Source organism: Rhamphochromis longiceps, linkage group LG13 (assembly GCF_057381845.1).
Source record: "Rhamphochromis longiceps isolate RC_006_pf linkage group LG13, R_longiceps_female_GT1.1, whole genome shotgun sequence".
Taxonomy (NCBI): domain Eukaryota; kingdom Metazoa; phylum Chordata; class Actinopteri; order Cichliformes; family Cichlidae; genus Rhamphochromis; species Rhamphochromis longiceps.
Window position 1 is genome coordinate 29,678,613 of NC_140569.1, and position 18,381 is coordinate 29,696,993.

Sequence of the window (18,381 nt, forward strand, 5' to 3'; positions counted from 1 at the left end):
GTTCTGGCATTCGGCTTTATGAAATCAATAAAGTCTATTCATTACAGCAGACCACAGCAAAATGATGATGTTGGATAAAGGATGACAACAAACAGAAGAATTACAAAGGCTGGTTTTAGTCTTGTACTGTGTCACTCCCAGAGTGAGCTATCCTGTGAGAACCGGAGAACACAAACAACTCTGTCAGAAAGCCAGAAACCGCAGACCTCACCCTTATGATCAGGTTTGAAATCACGAACAAGCTCCACACGTCCCCCACAGGGACTGAAGAGAGGAAGGAAAACAATGAAAAGGAAAACAACAAGTTTGCTACAAGAGCATACAGCGGAGCTTGTGGACGCAAAATAAATTTTTTTCTAGATAAGAACGGCAAACCTTCAGCTGAAACATCTCTGTGTGGACCGTACATGCTCTCTGTCCACACCTGTACTTAAAGAAAGACTAAGAGTTTTTCTTTCCAATGCTGGGCAAATCACTTTCTTTCACCTTAAATAATGGGGGATCCCACTATAGTACTATATTACAGTATAGTATAGCACAATATATTGAATATTGATGCTGATACTGTATATTTGTACACAGAAGCCAGCACACATTATCAAAACCTTTTAAAAATCACAAGCTTGTATATGAATAAAAAGGTGCCTCCCAGGACCATCCAGTCTGAATAATAGACACCTTGCTGTCTTCTGTAATAATGAAATGTGAGGCCAATCTCTGCACCAGCGCCAAACATCGATGTGCTTGGTCAAGATTCCTTTGCTTTACATTTGAACGCTGTGGGAACATCTTTGGCCCTGACGGGTCACGCGTTCAACAGTCGTATCTAACAGCGTCTCTCTGCTTCTCTACATTAGTATGAGGCAAAGGATGATGGAAGGAAAGGTGGAGGAGAGGGTGAGAATAAAGACGAATGAAAAGCTGAAAAAGAAGTGGAGCCAAGGAGCAATTCAATCAAAAACACAAACACTTGTTTGCCAGTTTGTATCGTTTGTATTTGATACCTTTGCTGTCTCACTCTTTCTCTGTCAAGAGGGGTAATCTCACTGTGGTGAGCTCAGATTAGGTACAACTGACCGCTGGTTCCAAATTTGTGGCATTTATATTCTGGGTGATTTCATCTTAGACCAACATGACAAACACAGTTTGTCTTTTGGAGGTTCCTAAATGCCTCCTACCAATGAAGAAAACTATGACAATTAACAATTAAAGTATTTAAAGCAAAACATCTAACATCCTAAAAAAGATGTCATTGTACTTATTGTACAGATTTTGTATTAATTTTGTTGACCAGTGATTTTTATCACAGTTTTTCTCAGTGACCTTTTCTTTCTGGCCGAGAAGACGAGGTCCAATCAGAACTATTTAAGTTGTGCTGAAAGGGGGACGAGCTTAGTTAGACATGCTAGCTCCCATGCTCCCTGTTTCTCGTGAAAACACCATAAAAGCTGTGATTCTTGTGTTTTGATTCTAAACCGTGTGAAGCAACTCTCAAACTTTTAATAATAATAATGGATTGGATTTATATAGCGCTTTTCCAGGCACCCAAAGCGCTTAACAATTCCACTATTCATTCACTCTCACATTCACACACTGGTGGAGGCAGCTACAGTTGTAGCCACAGCTGCCCTGGGGCAGACTGACAGAAGCGAGGCTGCCATATCGCGCCATCGGCCCCTCTGGCCAACACCAGTAGGCAAGTAGGGTAAAGTGTCTTGCCCAAGGACACAACGACCAGGACAGAGAGCCCAGGGATCGAACCGGCGACGAACCTGAGCCACGGTCGCCCTTTGAACTTTTACACTCTTCATTTTAGTAAACTTTAGACCGAGTCAACGATCACCTTAAACACTGCACAGTGAAAATCTCATTTTGTGACAATCCTAAATAACACACAAATTTAGCCGTGTGTTGGTTTGTGGGAACAGAGTGACCTTAGATGGAGTCAAATCTCCTCCCTGTGTTATTATTTCAGTCTGTCTTGAGACAGTACACACTGAAAAACATCCATGCTTTTTCTAAAACCTATCAGAACAATTGTTGAACCTTACTGAGGGAATTCAGCTGTATGTATCGTCCTAACTTAACTTGTTCAACAGCTTTGCACCAGCCCTAAAGGAGGCTCCATTTCAAATCCAGTCAACCACAACAATCTCCTTTATTTGCCAGGAATTCTCCCACCTCTACGATGGCATTAGACACTTCCCCCTCACAAACACAAACACAAACAAATCATTTTGAGTTGGTGTTTCATAACAACATCAACTTTTCTGGATCTGTAATGGAAGTTCCCAGAGGAATGAAAAACACAGTTTGTGTTTCAGCACCATGGACAGCTCACGGGAAGGCTCACGGCTGAAAATGTACATTGAGAGGCTGTAACTGCCAGTGGAGGAGGCAGTAACATGTTAACAGTGGCTGGCTGCCCACTGTGAGCAGTGGTTCATTTCCCAGTGACATGAGGGTCACTTTGGCTTGACTTGAAAATAAGAAGCAGGAATAAGGCAACAGATTTCTCACAGCTCTCGGACAGATGCTTTTTCTTTCTTCATTTTTATATTTTATGTGTTGTTGGCTTCTGTGGCATATTTAAAGAGGCTTTTCTTAAGGAGGACAAAGTTCAAAAGCAGGTCAGGAAACTGGAGCTATTCCAGCAGCCTACAGGGGAGGTTGTGTGTATCCCTGAGAGACAGTGGCTCTGACAAAACAGGAACATTTGACCTGTGGAAATGAGAACTGGTTGCAAATACAGATGTTTCTGTCAAAGCTGACAGGTGAGCACAGACTAAGAAGAGAAGGGGGAACTCACTTTGTAAAAAACAAACAAGAAACGCTGGATAGATGGATTTGTCCTGTGAAATAAAGTCTGTCTAACTATATTTTCTACTTTAATAGTGTATGCCACTGCCTTGCAAGCTATTATATGGGGATAAAAGCCACAAAATATTTTTTATAAACAATTGAGAGGTGCAGCACATCTTCACACAAGAATCAAACTTTAAAGTCATTTAAAACTTTCAATGGACTATAATGTAATGCAGGTGGTTTTAGTATGTTCAGTATGTGTGTGGCAGTCACTTTTGAAATGAAGTCCTTTTCAGTATCATAAGTTTTCTCTTAAAGGTTTTTTTTTTCATTTGCTGTTCCAAGAAGATTAAAAAGAATAAAAAGACACCAACCAAAAGTTTGGTTTTGGTTAAATGGTCTTCTCTTCCTTGTTCCCTGATTTTCATGACTTGGGGAAAAAAAATCTAGTTTTTAAAAATTGACTTATTCTGACTGCCTAGTGTCTGGGTTATGGGGTTATGGTTGGGTCAATGATTACTCGGACCTCAAATGGATAAGAAATGGATGGGTAAGATAACTCAAGTTCTAAATCTAATCCTAGAGAGGTCGGTTGCCTTGGTTGGTTGATTCTTGAGAACTATTGTCTGGCTAAATGACCTAAGGATCATGCAGCAAAGGGTTTCTTCCTCAGCTGACTGTGGAAAGCAGCCACTGCTGGAATACTTCCAGTTTCTTGACACACGCTTTCTTTGAGGTGCAGTTGTCTTTCTGGACCAATTTTGACTCTAAGCAGAAACAAAGTGATAAGACTACCCCACAATCAACAAGCCCTCAGGATAATAACCACTGTGTTTTGGATTCTAGATGAGGCGGTGGACCTCAGCCAAGTGGGTCCAGCCATGAATCGCTGGTATTATTATTGAGTTGGTTGTCACCTGACTTTTAGTTCAGGCCTGCAGGTGTGCAATCTAATGCTCTAATGGAGAAAAATAAATCTATGTGTACAAATACAGATATGGGCGTAGAATTGGGAAAAAAAGCAAATGACTCAAGAAAATTGACATTTCGTCCCCTCCATCTGATAACACTTGGTGACAAGCTCTGACTCTCCACACTCTCTTTGCTTCACTGATAGATCTGTGAAGGCCTTCGTTCTATATCCTGCATCAGTTCAGGACGTATAGTGGAGCCCACAGCTCCCGTCTCATTATCAACATGAATATCTTCACCAGAGGGCAGACGCCGCGCTGGGATAACAAATAATTCATCACATGAAAAATAATTTCAGATGCAGCCGAGCGCTCGACAACCTGTAAGTCCTGACAAATTACAGCGGCGCCAGCTCAGTCAGTAAACGCATGCTATTTACAAGTAAACAAAAGAAAAGCTGGGGGTAAAACATCCAGTGCTGAGAAGAATCACATTTCATTTGACTTGCAGCCAGGACACTCTGTCTGGGAGCACCAGAGCTTGGTTGGGTAATCAACTCTGACTCCCCTTTCTGCAAACAAATAGGTGAGAAGTGAATTGTGTGTACACACAAAGAGACTCTGGATGATGAAGTATATGAAATCCATTATGGATGTTCTCGTTTCCTGCCTCCTGGCCCGGAGGGAGCAAGCCATCATTGTGTTGTTTACGCGCAGTGACGAGTGCCGGGGTGGCTGGGCCGGCTGCGATTTTAATCAAGCGTATTTTTATCTGCGTGTTATTAATATGCACGGCAGAGGCAATCGGAGAAAAGGGAGGGGGAGAAATGAGGTACGAGAAAATGAATGACTCGAATTAGAGGGGCTGAGTATGGGCTATGAAACTGATGCAATGGTGCATGATATGTGTGCATGTTCAAGGCTTTATGGGTTTATGTGGCAAAAACTGATGAGCTGAAGGTACGTGCGCGTAAAGGAGAATATTCGCACCTCTCTACATCTGCTGTCAAATGCGAATGCATCAGTGTAAGTGTATATTTACTGTATACACATCATAATTCTGTGTACAAGGAAAATATGGTAAATCCAGTGGTTTTATTCTCCCCCAAAGGGAGGAACTATGTCATCAATGCTGTTTGCTTGTTGGTTTGTCTGTTAGCAGTCTAGCATCCACAGGATTCAAGATATCATTTTCAAATTTTGTATGATAGTAGATACCAATAACAGCTCGAGCTGATTTAATTTTGGTGAAATTCTGGTCCAGATCACACCAAATATGTGTGTATCTGACCTTGACCTTCATTGTTAGCACCCAAGGTCGAAGTTGACAGGAAAAAAAAAATTCCAAGAAACTATATCGAGCAATATATCATCCGAAAGAGCTCGGACAGAGCTGTACAACACACTTTTTTGCTATATGATGTCCTACGATGTTACACTGATGCTATAACAGGCTGACGTAGCATGTTGTAATAAAGTATTGAGCTCTTTGAGTGTACTTGTTTTAATTTGTATTGATATAACTTAGCAATTGTTTATAATTAATCTGGGACAAAGCTTCCTCCTCAGTTGACTGTGAATACCAGTAAGTCCTTGAATGCTTCCTGTTTCCTAATCTGCATTATATCTCATTGACTTTCTGGATCATCCCAGTTAATGTTCAGTTAACAATCCGTCACATCTGTAATGAATGGAATATTTGTGTTTATGAAATTGTTCATCCTGGTTAAATCCATCCAGAAACAAAAACAACATTATCAGCCCACACAACAAAAACTATTTATGTTTTTAAGACCATTTTGTCCCTGAATGAGAGCTTTTTTTTTTAAGCGGATCTAACATTGCTGGACTCGGATCCTTAGCAAATTAACTCTCATACACTCAGACACCCGAGCCTAATATTACCTGGTGTAATGTAACCTTATAACCAGCTGTTGTTGTTGTTTAGCTGTCTCATTGTCTCAGCTGTCCAGAGGGGTCGCATGTTTAATCAGTTTAATCTGCTGATGATAAAGCCTTTGAATGAAAACAAACGCTGTTGTGACAGTGATGTACACAGTTTTGATGGTAAATATGTATCAATCTATCAATCGTTTGTTGTTAGATTCAGATAATTATTTTTTAAAAGCTAGATATTTTAGACCCGTCCCTGCACAGTTACCAGCTGTCAGCTACGTAGAAAAAGGATCCTGGTGTTATTTGTCTCTCAGAAACAGTTCATAACTTCAACTCATTCATGTCACCTAAAAGGTAAACCTGTTTCTCCATCACCTGTTCAGCTCTGATGATTCAGTAAGGACATCTCCTGGTTTCATCTTCATGTTTCCCTCTCACCAGATAAACAAACCGACATCATGACCAGCAGCTTTTATAGCTGTGGCTCCAGCAAAAATCAGCTGATACTAGAAATTAATATCAAATAAATTCTAACAATAGCTGATCAAGCTTAAACGTGCTGCTGTTGTTTAGCGCGACCTCCGCTGGTTCCCTCTTTCTGGCGCAAAGTGGGCGATAAACAAACAAGAGAGAAAAGCCAATCAGCTGATCATTGATCAGTTTCATGATTGAAGTAGAAACAGGAGAGGGAGGGGGAGAGAATGAGAGAAGAAGAGGCAGCTGTGCAGCTCCAGCTTTGTGTCTTTTTCCATTCTAGCTGATGTACGGGACAAACTGCATTCCTTTTCACCTTAATACGAAACGCCTAATATTTTAGAATTAGAATACAATAGAATTCAACTTTATTGTCATTGCACATGCACAGGTACAGGGCAACGAAATGCAGTTTGCATCCATCCAGAAGTGCTTTAGCCATGATATAGGTATATTACAATATATATTAGCAATAATATAGATATTTAAGTATATTACAGAAATGGGTCTATTATGGTGTGTTATAATGTACACGGTATGAAGTATGTTATGAATATTCTATAACTATAGGTATGTACAGGCTGTAGTACAAGCTATGTACAGGATATAAATATGAAATAAATAACTTTACAGAAATCTGAGATATACAGTTATACAGAAATGGGAACTATGCAAGTTATAAACAGTTATAAACAGTTATAAACAGTTGTAGGATTAAAAATTATTGTATGTACAGAATGATTATTTACACAGAACTATACAGTAGTGCAGTTAAGATAAGTGAGATATGTGGATAATTCCTACAGAGGCTATATAAAGTGCTGGTGGTTGTGAGTGGTGGTTCAGTCCGTGTTATTATTGTGTGTTTGAGGGTGAAGAGTCCATGTGATGGGTGACTGGGGTCTTTGACGATTTTCCCAGCCCTTTTCAGACACCGCTTCCTGTAGATGTCTTTCATGGCAGGAAGTGGTGCTCCGGCGATGCGCTGGGCAGTTTTCACGACGCTCTGCAACGCCTTCCGGTTCGAGGCAGAGCAGTTCCCGTACCAGACTGTTATACAGTTGGTCAGGATGCTCTCAATGGTGCAGCGATAGAAGTTCATCAGGATGTCTGAGGACAGGTGGTTCTTCCTCAGAGTCCTCAAGAAGAAGAGGCGCTGGTGAGCCTTCTTGACCAGCTTGGAGCAGTTGGTCGTCCAGGTGAGATCCTCGGAGATGTGGACTCCCAGGAACTTGAAGCTGCTCACACGCTCCACAGCCGTCCCCTTAATGTGGATGGGTGGATGTGGGTCAGCATTCCTCCTGTAGTCCACGATGAGCTCCTTGGTCTTCTCGGTGTTAAGCAGCAGGTTGTTTCTGTCGCACCACTCAGCCAGACGATCCACCTCCTCCCTGTAGGCGGCCTCATCGTTGTCACTGATGAGGCCAATCACCGTGGTGTCATCTGCAAACTTAATGATGGTGTTGGAACCATCAGCAGGTCTGCAGTCGTGGGTGAAGAGGGAGTAGAGGAAAGGGCTCATCACACAGCCTTGTGGTACACCAGTGTTCACTGTGATTGTAGATGAGCAGCGGTTATCCAGCCGGACATGTTGGGGGTGGTTGGTCAGGAAGTCCAGTAACCATTTGCAGATGAGGGAACTGATGCCCAGGTCTGTCAGTTTCCTGATGAGTTGTGAGGGGTGGATTGTATTGAATGCTGAACTGAAGTCTATAAACAGCATTCTGGCGTAGGTGTTGTTGTTGTCCAGGTGTGAGAGGACAGAGTGCAGTGCGATGGAGACTGCATCCTCTGTGCTCCTGTTCTGGCGGTATGCGAATTGGTGGGGGTCCAGGGTGGGGGGGGGGACAGGATTTGAAGTGTGCTAGGACCAGCTGCTCTAAGCACTTAGTGATGATGGGGGTGAGTGCTACTGGGCGGTAGTCATTGAGGCTAGATGGGTTGGAGTTTTTGGGTATCGGGACGATGGAGGTGGATTTGAAGCAGGCCGGTACCACAGCGTGGGCCAAGGACAGATTGAATATGTCTGTGAGCACTCCTGCAAGCTCCTCAGAACACGCTCTGAGAACACGCCCGGGGATGCCATCAGGACCTGCAGCCTTGTGGACATTGATCCTGCTCAGCACCGCTCCTACATCGGTGGGGGAGAGAGTCAGAGGTTGGTGGTCTGGCGTCACGTCTGCTTTGGTTGTGGTTGTGGGGTTCCCTCGCTCAAAACGAGCATAAAAGTTCTTGAGCTCGTTGAGGAAGGAGACATCAGAGGATGCGGGGGAGGGTTTGGTGGTCCTGTAGTCTGTGATGGTCTGGAGTCCTTGTCACATGTTGGAGAAGTGTTCTTTGTTCTAATATTTTCTCTGAATACGAGACGATTCTGTTTTTTACGGGACGGTTGGCAACTCTACTAACTAACCTTATGAACAAAATAAAGTTCAACATCAGTAACATCATAGCACCACCCAGCTGTATAGAAACTCCGTCATGCTAGCTAGTACGCAGTACGGAAAAAGTCAGCATAACGAAAATAAACTCCACCTAAACTTGGTTCATATCTGACCCAGATAGACTGCAGGTCATAACTTCTTACCTGAAGTTCAGTTCACCTGACACTCGGACCAGCGGCTGCCTCGGATCTCTCCTCCTCCTGCCTCCCCTTTCCCTCCTCCACCTGCTGACCTCCACCACTTGCTAATGTTACTGAATCTGTGGAAGCTCCGCGATGCCACCACACGAAGTAACGAGTAACGAGCCTATCTAAATCCCAGTAACGACTAACGCGTTCCTGATTTTGGCATAATAACTAGTTACCGTGCTCGTTACCACAATAATAACGTAGTTACTGTAATGCGTTATTAAGTAACGCGTTAGTCCCAACACTGGTGTTAACACAAATAAATCAGACGGATGTTTCTCTGAAAGAATGCAAATAAGCCTACTTTCCAAAAGCTTGGACTATGTCCTTCAACGCTCCTTCTAATGTTGAACACATCCTGAGGGAAGGACACCAGCCAGTGATCAATATGTTGAATTAGCAGATAAAATTATCCACGAACCTCCATGACTGCAACAATGCAACGCATCATCAAACATCCCACTGTTACCAACATCCTCACATACAGGTGCTAAAAAAACCATCACATCAATCTTTGCTAACCAAAATTCAATTTCAATATTTCTGTGACATTATACAATATTACCAGTAGATATATTCTAAACTATGATGAAACTATGAAATCATAATATTTATCTCCAAATAAAACAGCTTCTGTTCAGCGTGGATGCATCCCAGTCATTGTTACACACCCTGGTGAATAAGAGAATGCAGGAGATTTGATGAGGGAGTAGAGAGCACGGGGAGGGTGTTTCGTCAAACTGACAATTCAGATAAAAAAGGCAGTGGAAATAAGCAGAGAGCTGGTGCATAACACTTTTTTTACACTTACATTGGCCCTTAAAAGCCTTCAGCTTTTCCACCACCTTCCTCCCTCCACCCTCCTTATCCTCTCACCGACCCTACCACGGACAATTTCTCTCTGCAGGGTTTGTCTCCTTTCTGCTTCACTTCCCTGACATTACAACCCTGCCACCCCTCGCTTCTCCCACTACACTATGTAATTATGATAATTGCTCATATGGGTTAGAGGAAATTGAATTTCCCATTTCCCTCTGGTTCCTTTATCCCACCAGTTTCTCTTTGTGCTGCCTCCTCATCAGCTTGCCGCTCGCAGGCTGGAGTCTGCTGTGTGATGTGATCAGATATATTGGATGTTTATATATGTGTGTCTTTGGGATGTTTCCAGTGAAAACATCATTACTGACCATCAAACTGACTCCCCAGTGGGATGTAAAACATGTGAGAGAAGGAAAAACAAATACCACATCAAAGTATAAAGAAAATCTGGAAGTATTTAGAGAATGAACCATCTGATTCAAAATTCAAAAAATCTTCCATCCACAGAACTACTAATGGAACTACTACTACTACTACTACTATGGAACCATCCAAGAAAGGTGTTCCTGAGTCACACTTCAGCACTGTTTCCTACAGTAGCTGCTCCAGAAAATAGTTGCTGTGAATGCTATGGAGCTCTCGGGGCCAGGGGAGTTCAATTATTCAAAACAGGTCTGACGAAAGTCTTGCTTGGCTGACAGGTTGCTGCAGCTGAATCAAACAGCTCTGCCATACTGCCGTCAGCTGAAAAAGCCTCCATCCCCAGAGTCAGCTTTTCAGGAATGGAGAGTGGAGGAAAAAAAATAAATGGCACAGCTTAATTTTCCTGATTGCTTGTTACGCAGCTAATGCTGACGGTCTGTGCACCAAGAAACTCACCCAGAGAAAGAAGGGGTTAGGCTTGAAATACTGGATTTATTGGTGAGTATGTTTAAATGAACAATTTACATATTAATATTACGAGCAAGCTTTTAAAGGATAATACAGATTTGGTAAACCTCAACACATTTTTAAAACAAAAGTTCTTTCTGTTGTCGACTAAAACACAGGGTTTGGGTTTATATCATCAACCAGGCTTGATCATATTATCTTGATTTCTGGCCTGTGCCTCTGCCAGTTTTATTTCCAAGGCTCTAGATAAATCCTACAAAACGCAAAAAGCCTATCGCAGAGGAAGCATTTAACATTAAACTGATTACTTTATGAGTCAAGAGGAAATTTCCAAAGAACAACGTAGGACTTAAAACCAAGCTGATTCTATGATTGGACATCCTTTTAGCAATGTCAATGCAATCCCAGATCTCACATATCAATTTGTTGAGTGCAGTACAGTGCTACTTCTCATTAATGGATAGCCAAATTAAAATCCCCTTGGCCCCTCTTGATTTTCCCTCAACCAGAGAGATCCTACCATTGTGCAATGGGACATACTAGTTTCCTAAAATAACTCCCAAACCATCAACGAATCCTCATTTACTGCCCCTTACAGATTTTCAGACCCTGTAACAATTCCATTACGGTGGGTATAAATGAAGTTTACGTGCAATTTACAAGCTTGTCTGTCCTCACGAGAAGTTACCTGAAAGTTCTGATATTTTTAAAGACAAAAATCTGTGCGATTCAAACTAAAGAAATGTGGTCTGGAAAGAGGACGTTCCCATGACGACAGCACACTGATTTCTAAGGGCAAAAATACAAAATCACCTGAAGAAACCAACAGGCTTCTGTGTTAAGGGCCAATCAAGCCATAATTGTATGGGAGGCATTAAATGCAGAGTCTTGCATTTTCTGCCAGTATATTGAGTGCTGGGAGGCGACTGAGCCGGAACGTGTCATGTGCAATAATAAACCGTGCCAAACTGAGGCCTGACTAATGTGCAGAAATGAAGAATACACCCTTTAGCTCTCGACTTAATGGTATGCTTTTCCACCTGACTTGTCGCTTTGACTGTGATGCCGGAGAAAGATGGGAAACACTTTGGAGGCCTGTTAAACATTTGCTTGGTACCAATGTATTTTTCATAAGGGGGGAGGAGAACAGGTTTGGGGTAACACATTTCGCTCAGTACTCTGCAACAGTAGCCTGTAGCCTGCTTCTTTTAGGATAACAGCCTGGACGTTATTTTCATGTAATCAGCACCCAATGACGCTGATTTTCCTCCAGCAGTTGTTCACTGCACAACTGTAGGTCAGAAATGCCTTACTTTTTGCCTCTTAAATCAAGTTGTCATCAGTGACAACCCCAACACTAACTCCTAATTCATATTTACACATTTATAGACCAGAGGCATAAAATCCATGCAAATATTTTGTGGGGATTAAGCAGAATAAGGAGGAAGAATTTGCGCCATTTCTTTTTTTTTTGATCAAGTTGATTTTGTAGATGTTTCAGGTGTGTATAAGCACATCTCATCAACCACACAAACACAGAGTTCAGCATCACAGTGTGTTTTTGAGGGACAAATTTTTCGCAATTATTCAGTGTCTATATAGGTTACCTGGCATGTTCACATCTGGAAAATTCTGGATTTCATGGCGTTTTTACGCAACACATTCAGTGCGTAATGGCCTGAACCTTGATTATGTGAATATCTAATTTTGTGTTTGTATGTCAGTTTCAGCTTCTCTGAAGCAGTGTTTCACATGTTTCCCATACTTCACTTTAGAAAAATCACGCGGCACACCACCAAACAAAAATGTCATTTTGAGCACTACTCATGCTAGGGCCTTCATCTGGGTTGGAATTTTCAGACTGACTACTTTTTTTTCAGATATTTATCTATTGCTATTAGGCGCTGCATCGTGACTATTATCTCACTGCTTCTTCATCTTCTTCTTCTGTTTTACTGGAAGTTGGCAACCCATTTAATTAGAGCAAGTAGTTGCACTGCCCTCTAGTGGAAGAGAATGTAATTGTTCTGCCCGTTACTCACGCCAGGTGCTTAGAGTACTAATCAGGTGGAACCAGATAATCTTCCATCGCACACCGGATCATTTCCTTATGGCACGCCTATGTGCCGTGACACAGTGGTTGGGAAACGCTGCTCTAAAGAGCTGGCATGGAAAGTTTACGGCGGTTTGGAGGGTTTGTTTTAGCCACATGCAAAATGGTCAGGTTTAGAGGCTAATCTCAAAATACTGAATGAGGTTTATATATTCAGCCTGAATATATCCAGCAGTAACCATACATTATATAAATGATCAGTTACATAATTGTTCTGTAGCTTACAGCTTGAAGGATTTGGAAAAGTACACATCTCTATGTTAAAATTACCCCTACTCTGTGGAGCTGGTGCATAAGTGGGTGGGTTAATACACAAAGTCATACAATGAAAATCATTATTTGCTTTTAAAATGTCATTTTTAGCAGAGGCTGTTAAACATGAATTCATAAAGAAAGACATGAAAACAGCAATACTTTTACTTTTTTTCTCACTTTTCAGTCTAGTTTTGTTCATTCAAAAATGCATTAAGTTTGGATTTTCTTCACTCTAAGTATAGTACATTAATTCCATGGCTTATCTATAATATTTACTTATCTATAATGAAAGGTAACTGCTCACTGTAATCACTCAGCCACTGCTGTTAAGTAGCTCAGCTAATAAATCGCCTATATTCGTCAGGCCAAATATTAGCTTATTCCAGACATGTGCCCATCACATAGTTTGTCCTCCAGGAAAGATAAACATAACATAAAGTGACATCCTAATCAATGTGTATGTCTTGATAATATTTGTCCAACAACAATGAGAAATGTAGCATAGACACGCTTGGAAGTAGGGATAAAATAAAAAGGGACAGTTGTTACCAGTCAAAAAACCTGTTTGCCTTTTGAAAGATGGAGAAAGAAGTTAGTCCCAATGTCTCACAGCAAAGGATGGGTTTAAATTGTCCTTTCCTTCTGTTACCAGTGAGGACAGATAGAGATTTGAAACAGTTCATTTCCAACTGTGTGCATGAATAATGAAATACAATATGTCAATAGGCACCCTGTGTCTAATTTAGCACATTTTTAACCCTGTGAGGTGTTAGTCATCCTTGCTGATGCCCCTAACACTTTGCTGTGAGAACATACCATTTTTGTTTTTGTGTTGTTCACCTACGTTCTGACGAATGGCACACATCAGAAACTATTTACAGCATTTTCTAAATTGTAGAAAATTGCAAAGGATACAGCAGCTGTACATTAGGGCCCAGTGACAAGCAGCTGTACCTCTAACACTACAAGATACACCCTGACTGCCCATTTTCTATCTATCCCTATGAGGCAGGTGTGTAAAATTAACTATTGATGATGACGAGTGATCAAGGATCCAGTTTTAGTATTAGCATACTTAACTGCGGCGGAAATAAAACAAGATGAAGACTATAACTTTTGTGTAGTCACACTACGAAGACATTGCTTTCTAGCCACAAGGTTGTCTTGTATAATGAAAGGCTTAAGACCATCTAAATTCACCCTTTAATACCTAGATTTACAAAAGCATGCCTGCCATGATATTAAAATCTCACAGTGGATATATTTTTCTGAAGGTTTATTGTGAAATAATGTTTTTTAGTTGCATGAATCATTTTTGTTCTTGAAATGATGTAAGGTTTCCTAATGTGAAATTGCCACCCACTGAGCAAAGTTACTGTCATCAGTCTAAAGCTGCGGACAGTTTCTGCAGGTTATTACTGCTGTATGACAGCCTATTATCTCTCTATGACAGGCCATTAACTGCACAGAGGACTGGGAAATGAAACAGGAAGGAGGACAGAGAGAAGACAATGTGCTATCAACAAATCAAATGGACGGCCTTTACACTCCGCCAAAGTCAGCGAATACAGCACTGAGACTCAGAGGAGGCTGTACTTTGGTACTCTGGGCTCAGGATGGTGTGGATTTTTGCCCAAGTGCACCATTGAGTAAGCAACAGAGGGGAGTGCTTTCTAAAGTCAGCATGTTATTGTTGTTATATTAGAATTTCTATGCTCTTAAGTGATGCAAATAATTACTTCTGCTGTATTGGATTTATTGTCCCTTTGAACATTCCAACAATGTTTATGTTTAGTGTTTAATGTTTATGTCTTGGATGGTGAACTTATTTGGACAATCGTCTAAAGAAGGAAGCCTAATCACGTCACTGCTCTTCTGAAACAAGTCTGTACCTGAACCTTTGCATACCTGGTGGTTAGGTCCATCAGTTTGAAGACTGTGTTGGCACTGTGAGTGTCCAATAGATCATTGAGTCAACCACTCACTCTTGTCCTTGTTCCTCTAATCTACAATGTTAGCCTTTCAGCTTTTTCAGTGCTGCTCTGTATGCAAATATGTGCACTTTGAATCAGTAGTTTAACTGTAACTTCTGATTTACAGATGTTAGCTGCTCTACTTTAGCGGCATTTGAACGATTTCAATAAATAAAGATTGAAAAAATAAATAATGAAGAAAAAACATTGCATATTCTGTCCACTAGGGGACACTCTACCACGTCCCTGTTCGGAAAACACAGTTGGATTCCCACAGACAACAATCAGTTGTTCCAAGAGAGATGGGCAGAGCAAGTGAACAAGTGAATAAGTATACATAACAAATATTAGGGAAATCTGTTTGTTTCCTGTCTATGAAAGAACACACACACACACACGTGTGTGTGTGTCATGTGGCACATTGGATTTTTAAATCACCATATTTTGGCATCGGTATTAGTCAGGTTCGAATTTCAATTAAATAGGCCTGACTTCTGCACTTATAACAATATATTGTTTAAAAATGAGGATATTTCTCGACGTGTTTGCAGTTCTAGTTTTTTTTCTGTTTATTTATTTTATTTAAATTCTGCATGGTGTAAATAATGAGCACAAATTACAGAAAATTACTCTACAAATATTTTTACTAATTTATTAACCTTCACTAAGTAATTTATTGAGCAAAAATGAACTGTTGCTTGGATCTGAAATGTGAATATTTGTTTGTTTTTAATAGATTTTACATCATTGCAAATTGTGTGCTTTTGGGGCTTGGACTGTTTGCCACAGAAAAAAGCAATTCAGAACTACATGAAGGGCTTTAGGAAATTGTGACGGGCAGTGGTAGTGATGGATACAGGAAAAGCCTTTCTAAGTAAACATACATTTGTTTTTTAAATTCTGCAGCGTGCCAGGAAATGTTCAGATAGAGAAAATCAATATACAAACGCATATGTGTATATAGAGTTGCACTATTCTGAATTTACTTCACAATGCTCTGCCTTCTAAAATTTCATTACTGGTACAAACTAAAGTAATTTTAGATTTGCAGTCAGTTATCAGTGATGGGCAGTAATCAGCGAGAGGGGCAATTAGAGGCATTCTTCCAGACTCTCATTTATGAGAGGACTGTTTTATTGCTTATTATGCTTCTGCTGTTTTTGTCTTCATTACCTACGCACTTTGCTAAAGGAATACACCCAGGCTTCACTTTAAGCATGCCTGTTAAAAGAAACTCCCAAAGATACAAACAACAGTCATGCATCAGCACAGCGCATGTAGATGTTGTTCTGTATGGAGGTATCACTTTACTACTCGAGAAGGTCAATACTGGCATATCATTAGGTCTGCTTCGCAGTCCACATCTAGTCAATCCAGTTCGATTTTAAGTGCCTCTTATTAGGGGAAATATTGCCTCAGAGCATTTTACATGAGATTATATGAAATATTTAATGTTCATATCCATCTAAGTAATTAAAAAAGTACACCTTCCTGAAATTCAAAATAACTCTCAAAGAGCTCCAAGAAAATCCAGAGCTAACTAAATTAATTCAGGGCTAACAGACAGAAGACTGCAGCACCACAGTCTCCATTCATTCTTCTCAACTCTCCATCTTCCCATCATTGTCTTTACTCCTTTCTTTTCATCTCATTCATTTTCATCATTTGGTAAAGTCTCTCTCATTTTGGACACAATCGCTTAAAACCAGAGCAGTTTTACCATTTTATCTAAGACTGAGGAAGACTGGGGTCTGAAGCTCAGGCAGGGTGTTTACCAGTGGGATCCTGTCAACATGAAGAACTGGAGGATTTAAAGAGCTTGGAAAGAAAAGCGACTGGACTTCTTTAAGTTTTCTGAAGGTGTTTCACCTCTCATCCGAGAAGCTTCTTCACTGAAGTTGCTTTTCGTTCCAAGGATGACTGAGAACCTACACAGACAACTGGGGGACTTCTATTTGTGAAGGCTTGAATTCCTTTGCAGTAACACCACTAGGGGGAATTCCTGTGACCTTTGAGGGCTTGGCGCAAAGACAGTCGGATTTTTACCCTGAGAGTGAAGATGTACTGAGTAAAGGAGCTCACATCAAACCTAGGTAATACACAGATATCAGGTGACAAAGCAACGCAGTAGTTACGTAGTATTTAAAAGTTTATATTACGGAGATAGAGCTGTGTGGATGTTGTTGTCATGCAAACGTAAAACGACAGATTTTAGTGGAGAAAAGTCAGAGATGCTACTCCACACTTCTGCAGACCCACTCCACACTCACGATACTCTTGTGATGAAAGATAACTATGACGCAAAGTGACAACAAAGGCAAGGCATTACCTCCTCAAACAGCTCCAGGCTGTACGTGTTGTCATCATCCGCGAAGAAAACCACACCGGAGTCCCGCCTGCTCCGGTGCTGCCGGAGCCAAGTCAGAGCCGCATTCCTCTGTTCGGTGGCGCGTGGCATCCCGGCGCGCTTGAACCTCCGGGGAGTGAACACATGTAGGTGGGTATACGGCACCCCGCACCGGGCCAAGAACCGCGCAACCAGCTCCGTGCGCGCAGTCGAGTCCTCCACTACGATCCAGTGGAAGCGGGGCACCTGACGGAAGGCGTGGGACAGTCGGGTGAGCTCCGCTTTCTGCACAGGACGGCCGTAAGTGGGAGTGATGGCGTAGATAATCGGCAGGGCGGACTGGTTCTGAGAGCCACCAATCCCCGGTGCGCCGGTTCGGACGGCTCGCTGCGTCTTGCCGGTCCGACCGGCTGCTGGAGCCCGGATCGTTCTTTTACTGTCGATATCAATCATAATGATGACAATGAGGACCCAGGGCAGCAGGATGAAGAAACGGCTGAAAAACACAGATTTCATGGCTGGTATGAAGTTGCCGTGCGCGCGGTCTTTCTCACTCCATCGCAAACGGAAAGGCGAAGAACGACCGACCGCAACTCCAAGAAGCTCTTCCCTTACATCCACTGAGCTGATTCCCAACAACCCGCCCGCACACAGCAGCGTGCTGAGTCCATTGCAAACTATGTAAAGCACACAATCCTCCGCCGCTCTCCCCCCTGTCCCGGCGGGACCGTCTCTCCGGTCTCCACTACTCCTCCTCTTCCCCCTCCTCTTCTCTCGGATGGGACTTGCGTGCTTCTTCGTCCTCCTACCCTCCTCCAGCTCTCTTGCTCTCTCACGGAAACCTGGTTAAATTCCCATCACTCGTTCTTCAGTGCTTGTTTTCAGTAGAGAAAAGAAAAAACAAAACGAGCCGGAGCAGCCGTACCTGGAGCGCGCTGTGATAAACCAGTGATGTAGGTGATGCGGGCAGACGAGGAGCATCACTTGGCGAGGACGAAGGAGCGCTGCTCCGAGTCTGAGGATAATAAGGCAGGAGGGGAGGAGCAGGTGCAGAGGAGGAGAAACGGGATAGAGGAGGGAACCTCGGGAGGGAGAGAGAAAGAGAGAGAGCGGGAGGGAGAGCGAGAGAGACCTTGTGCGCGTCAGTGTCCGCTGAGAATTAACCCAGCTCACACTGAGACACCCGGAGAAGAGACAGCGCAGGTTGTGTTTCTCATGCTGTGCTTGTCAAGCCCAGTTTCTCCAAGATAAAATAGAAGGACTTGATA

The 18,381-nt window shown here is 42.1% G+C and overlaps 1 protein-coding gene across 1 annotated transcript in view; it reads right to left on the minus strand.

Moving 5' to 3' along the window:
* b3gat2 (beta-1,3-glucuronyltransferase 2 (glucuronosyltransferase S)) overlaps positions 1-18,101 on the minus strand; it is a 62,207-nt gene extending 44,106 nt beyond the window's left edge. Inside the window, exon 1 of the mRNA XM_085428977.1 lies at positions 17,096-18,101. Within this exon, the coding sequence (XP_085285103.1) occupies positions 17,096-17,629 (534 nt within the window). The 5' untranslated portion in view covers positions 17,630-18,101. The remainder of the gene's footprint in view (positions 1-17,095) is intronic.
* Between the last annotated feature and the right edge of the window lie 280 nt (positions 18,102-18,381).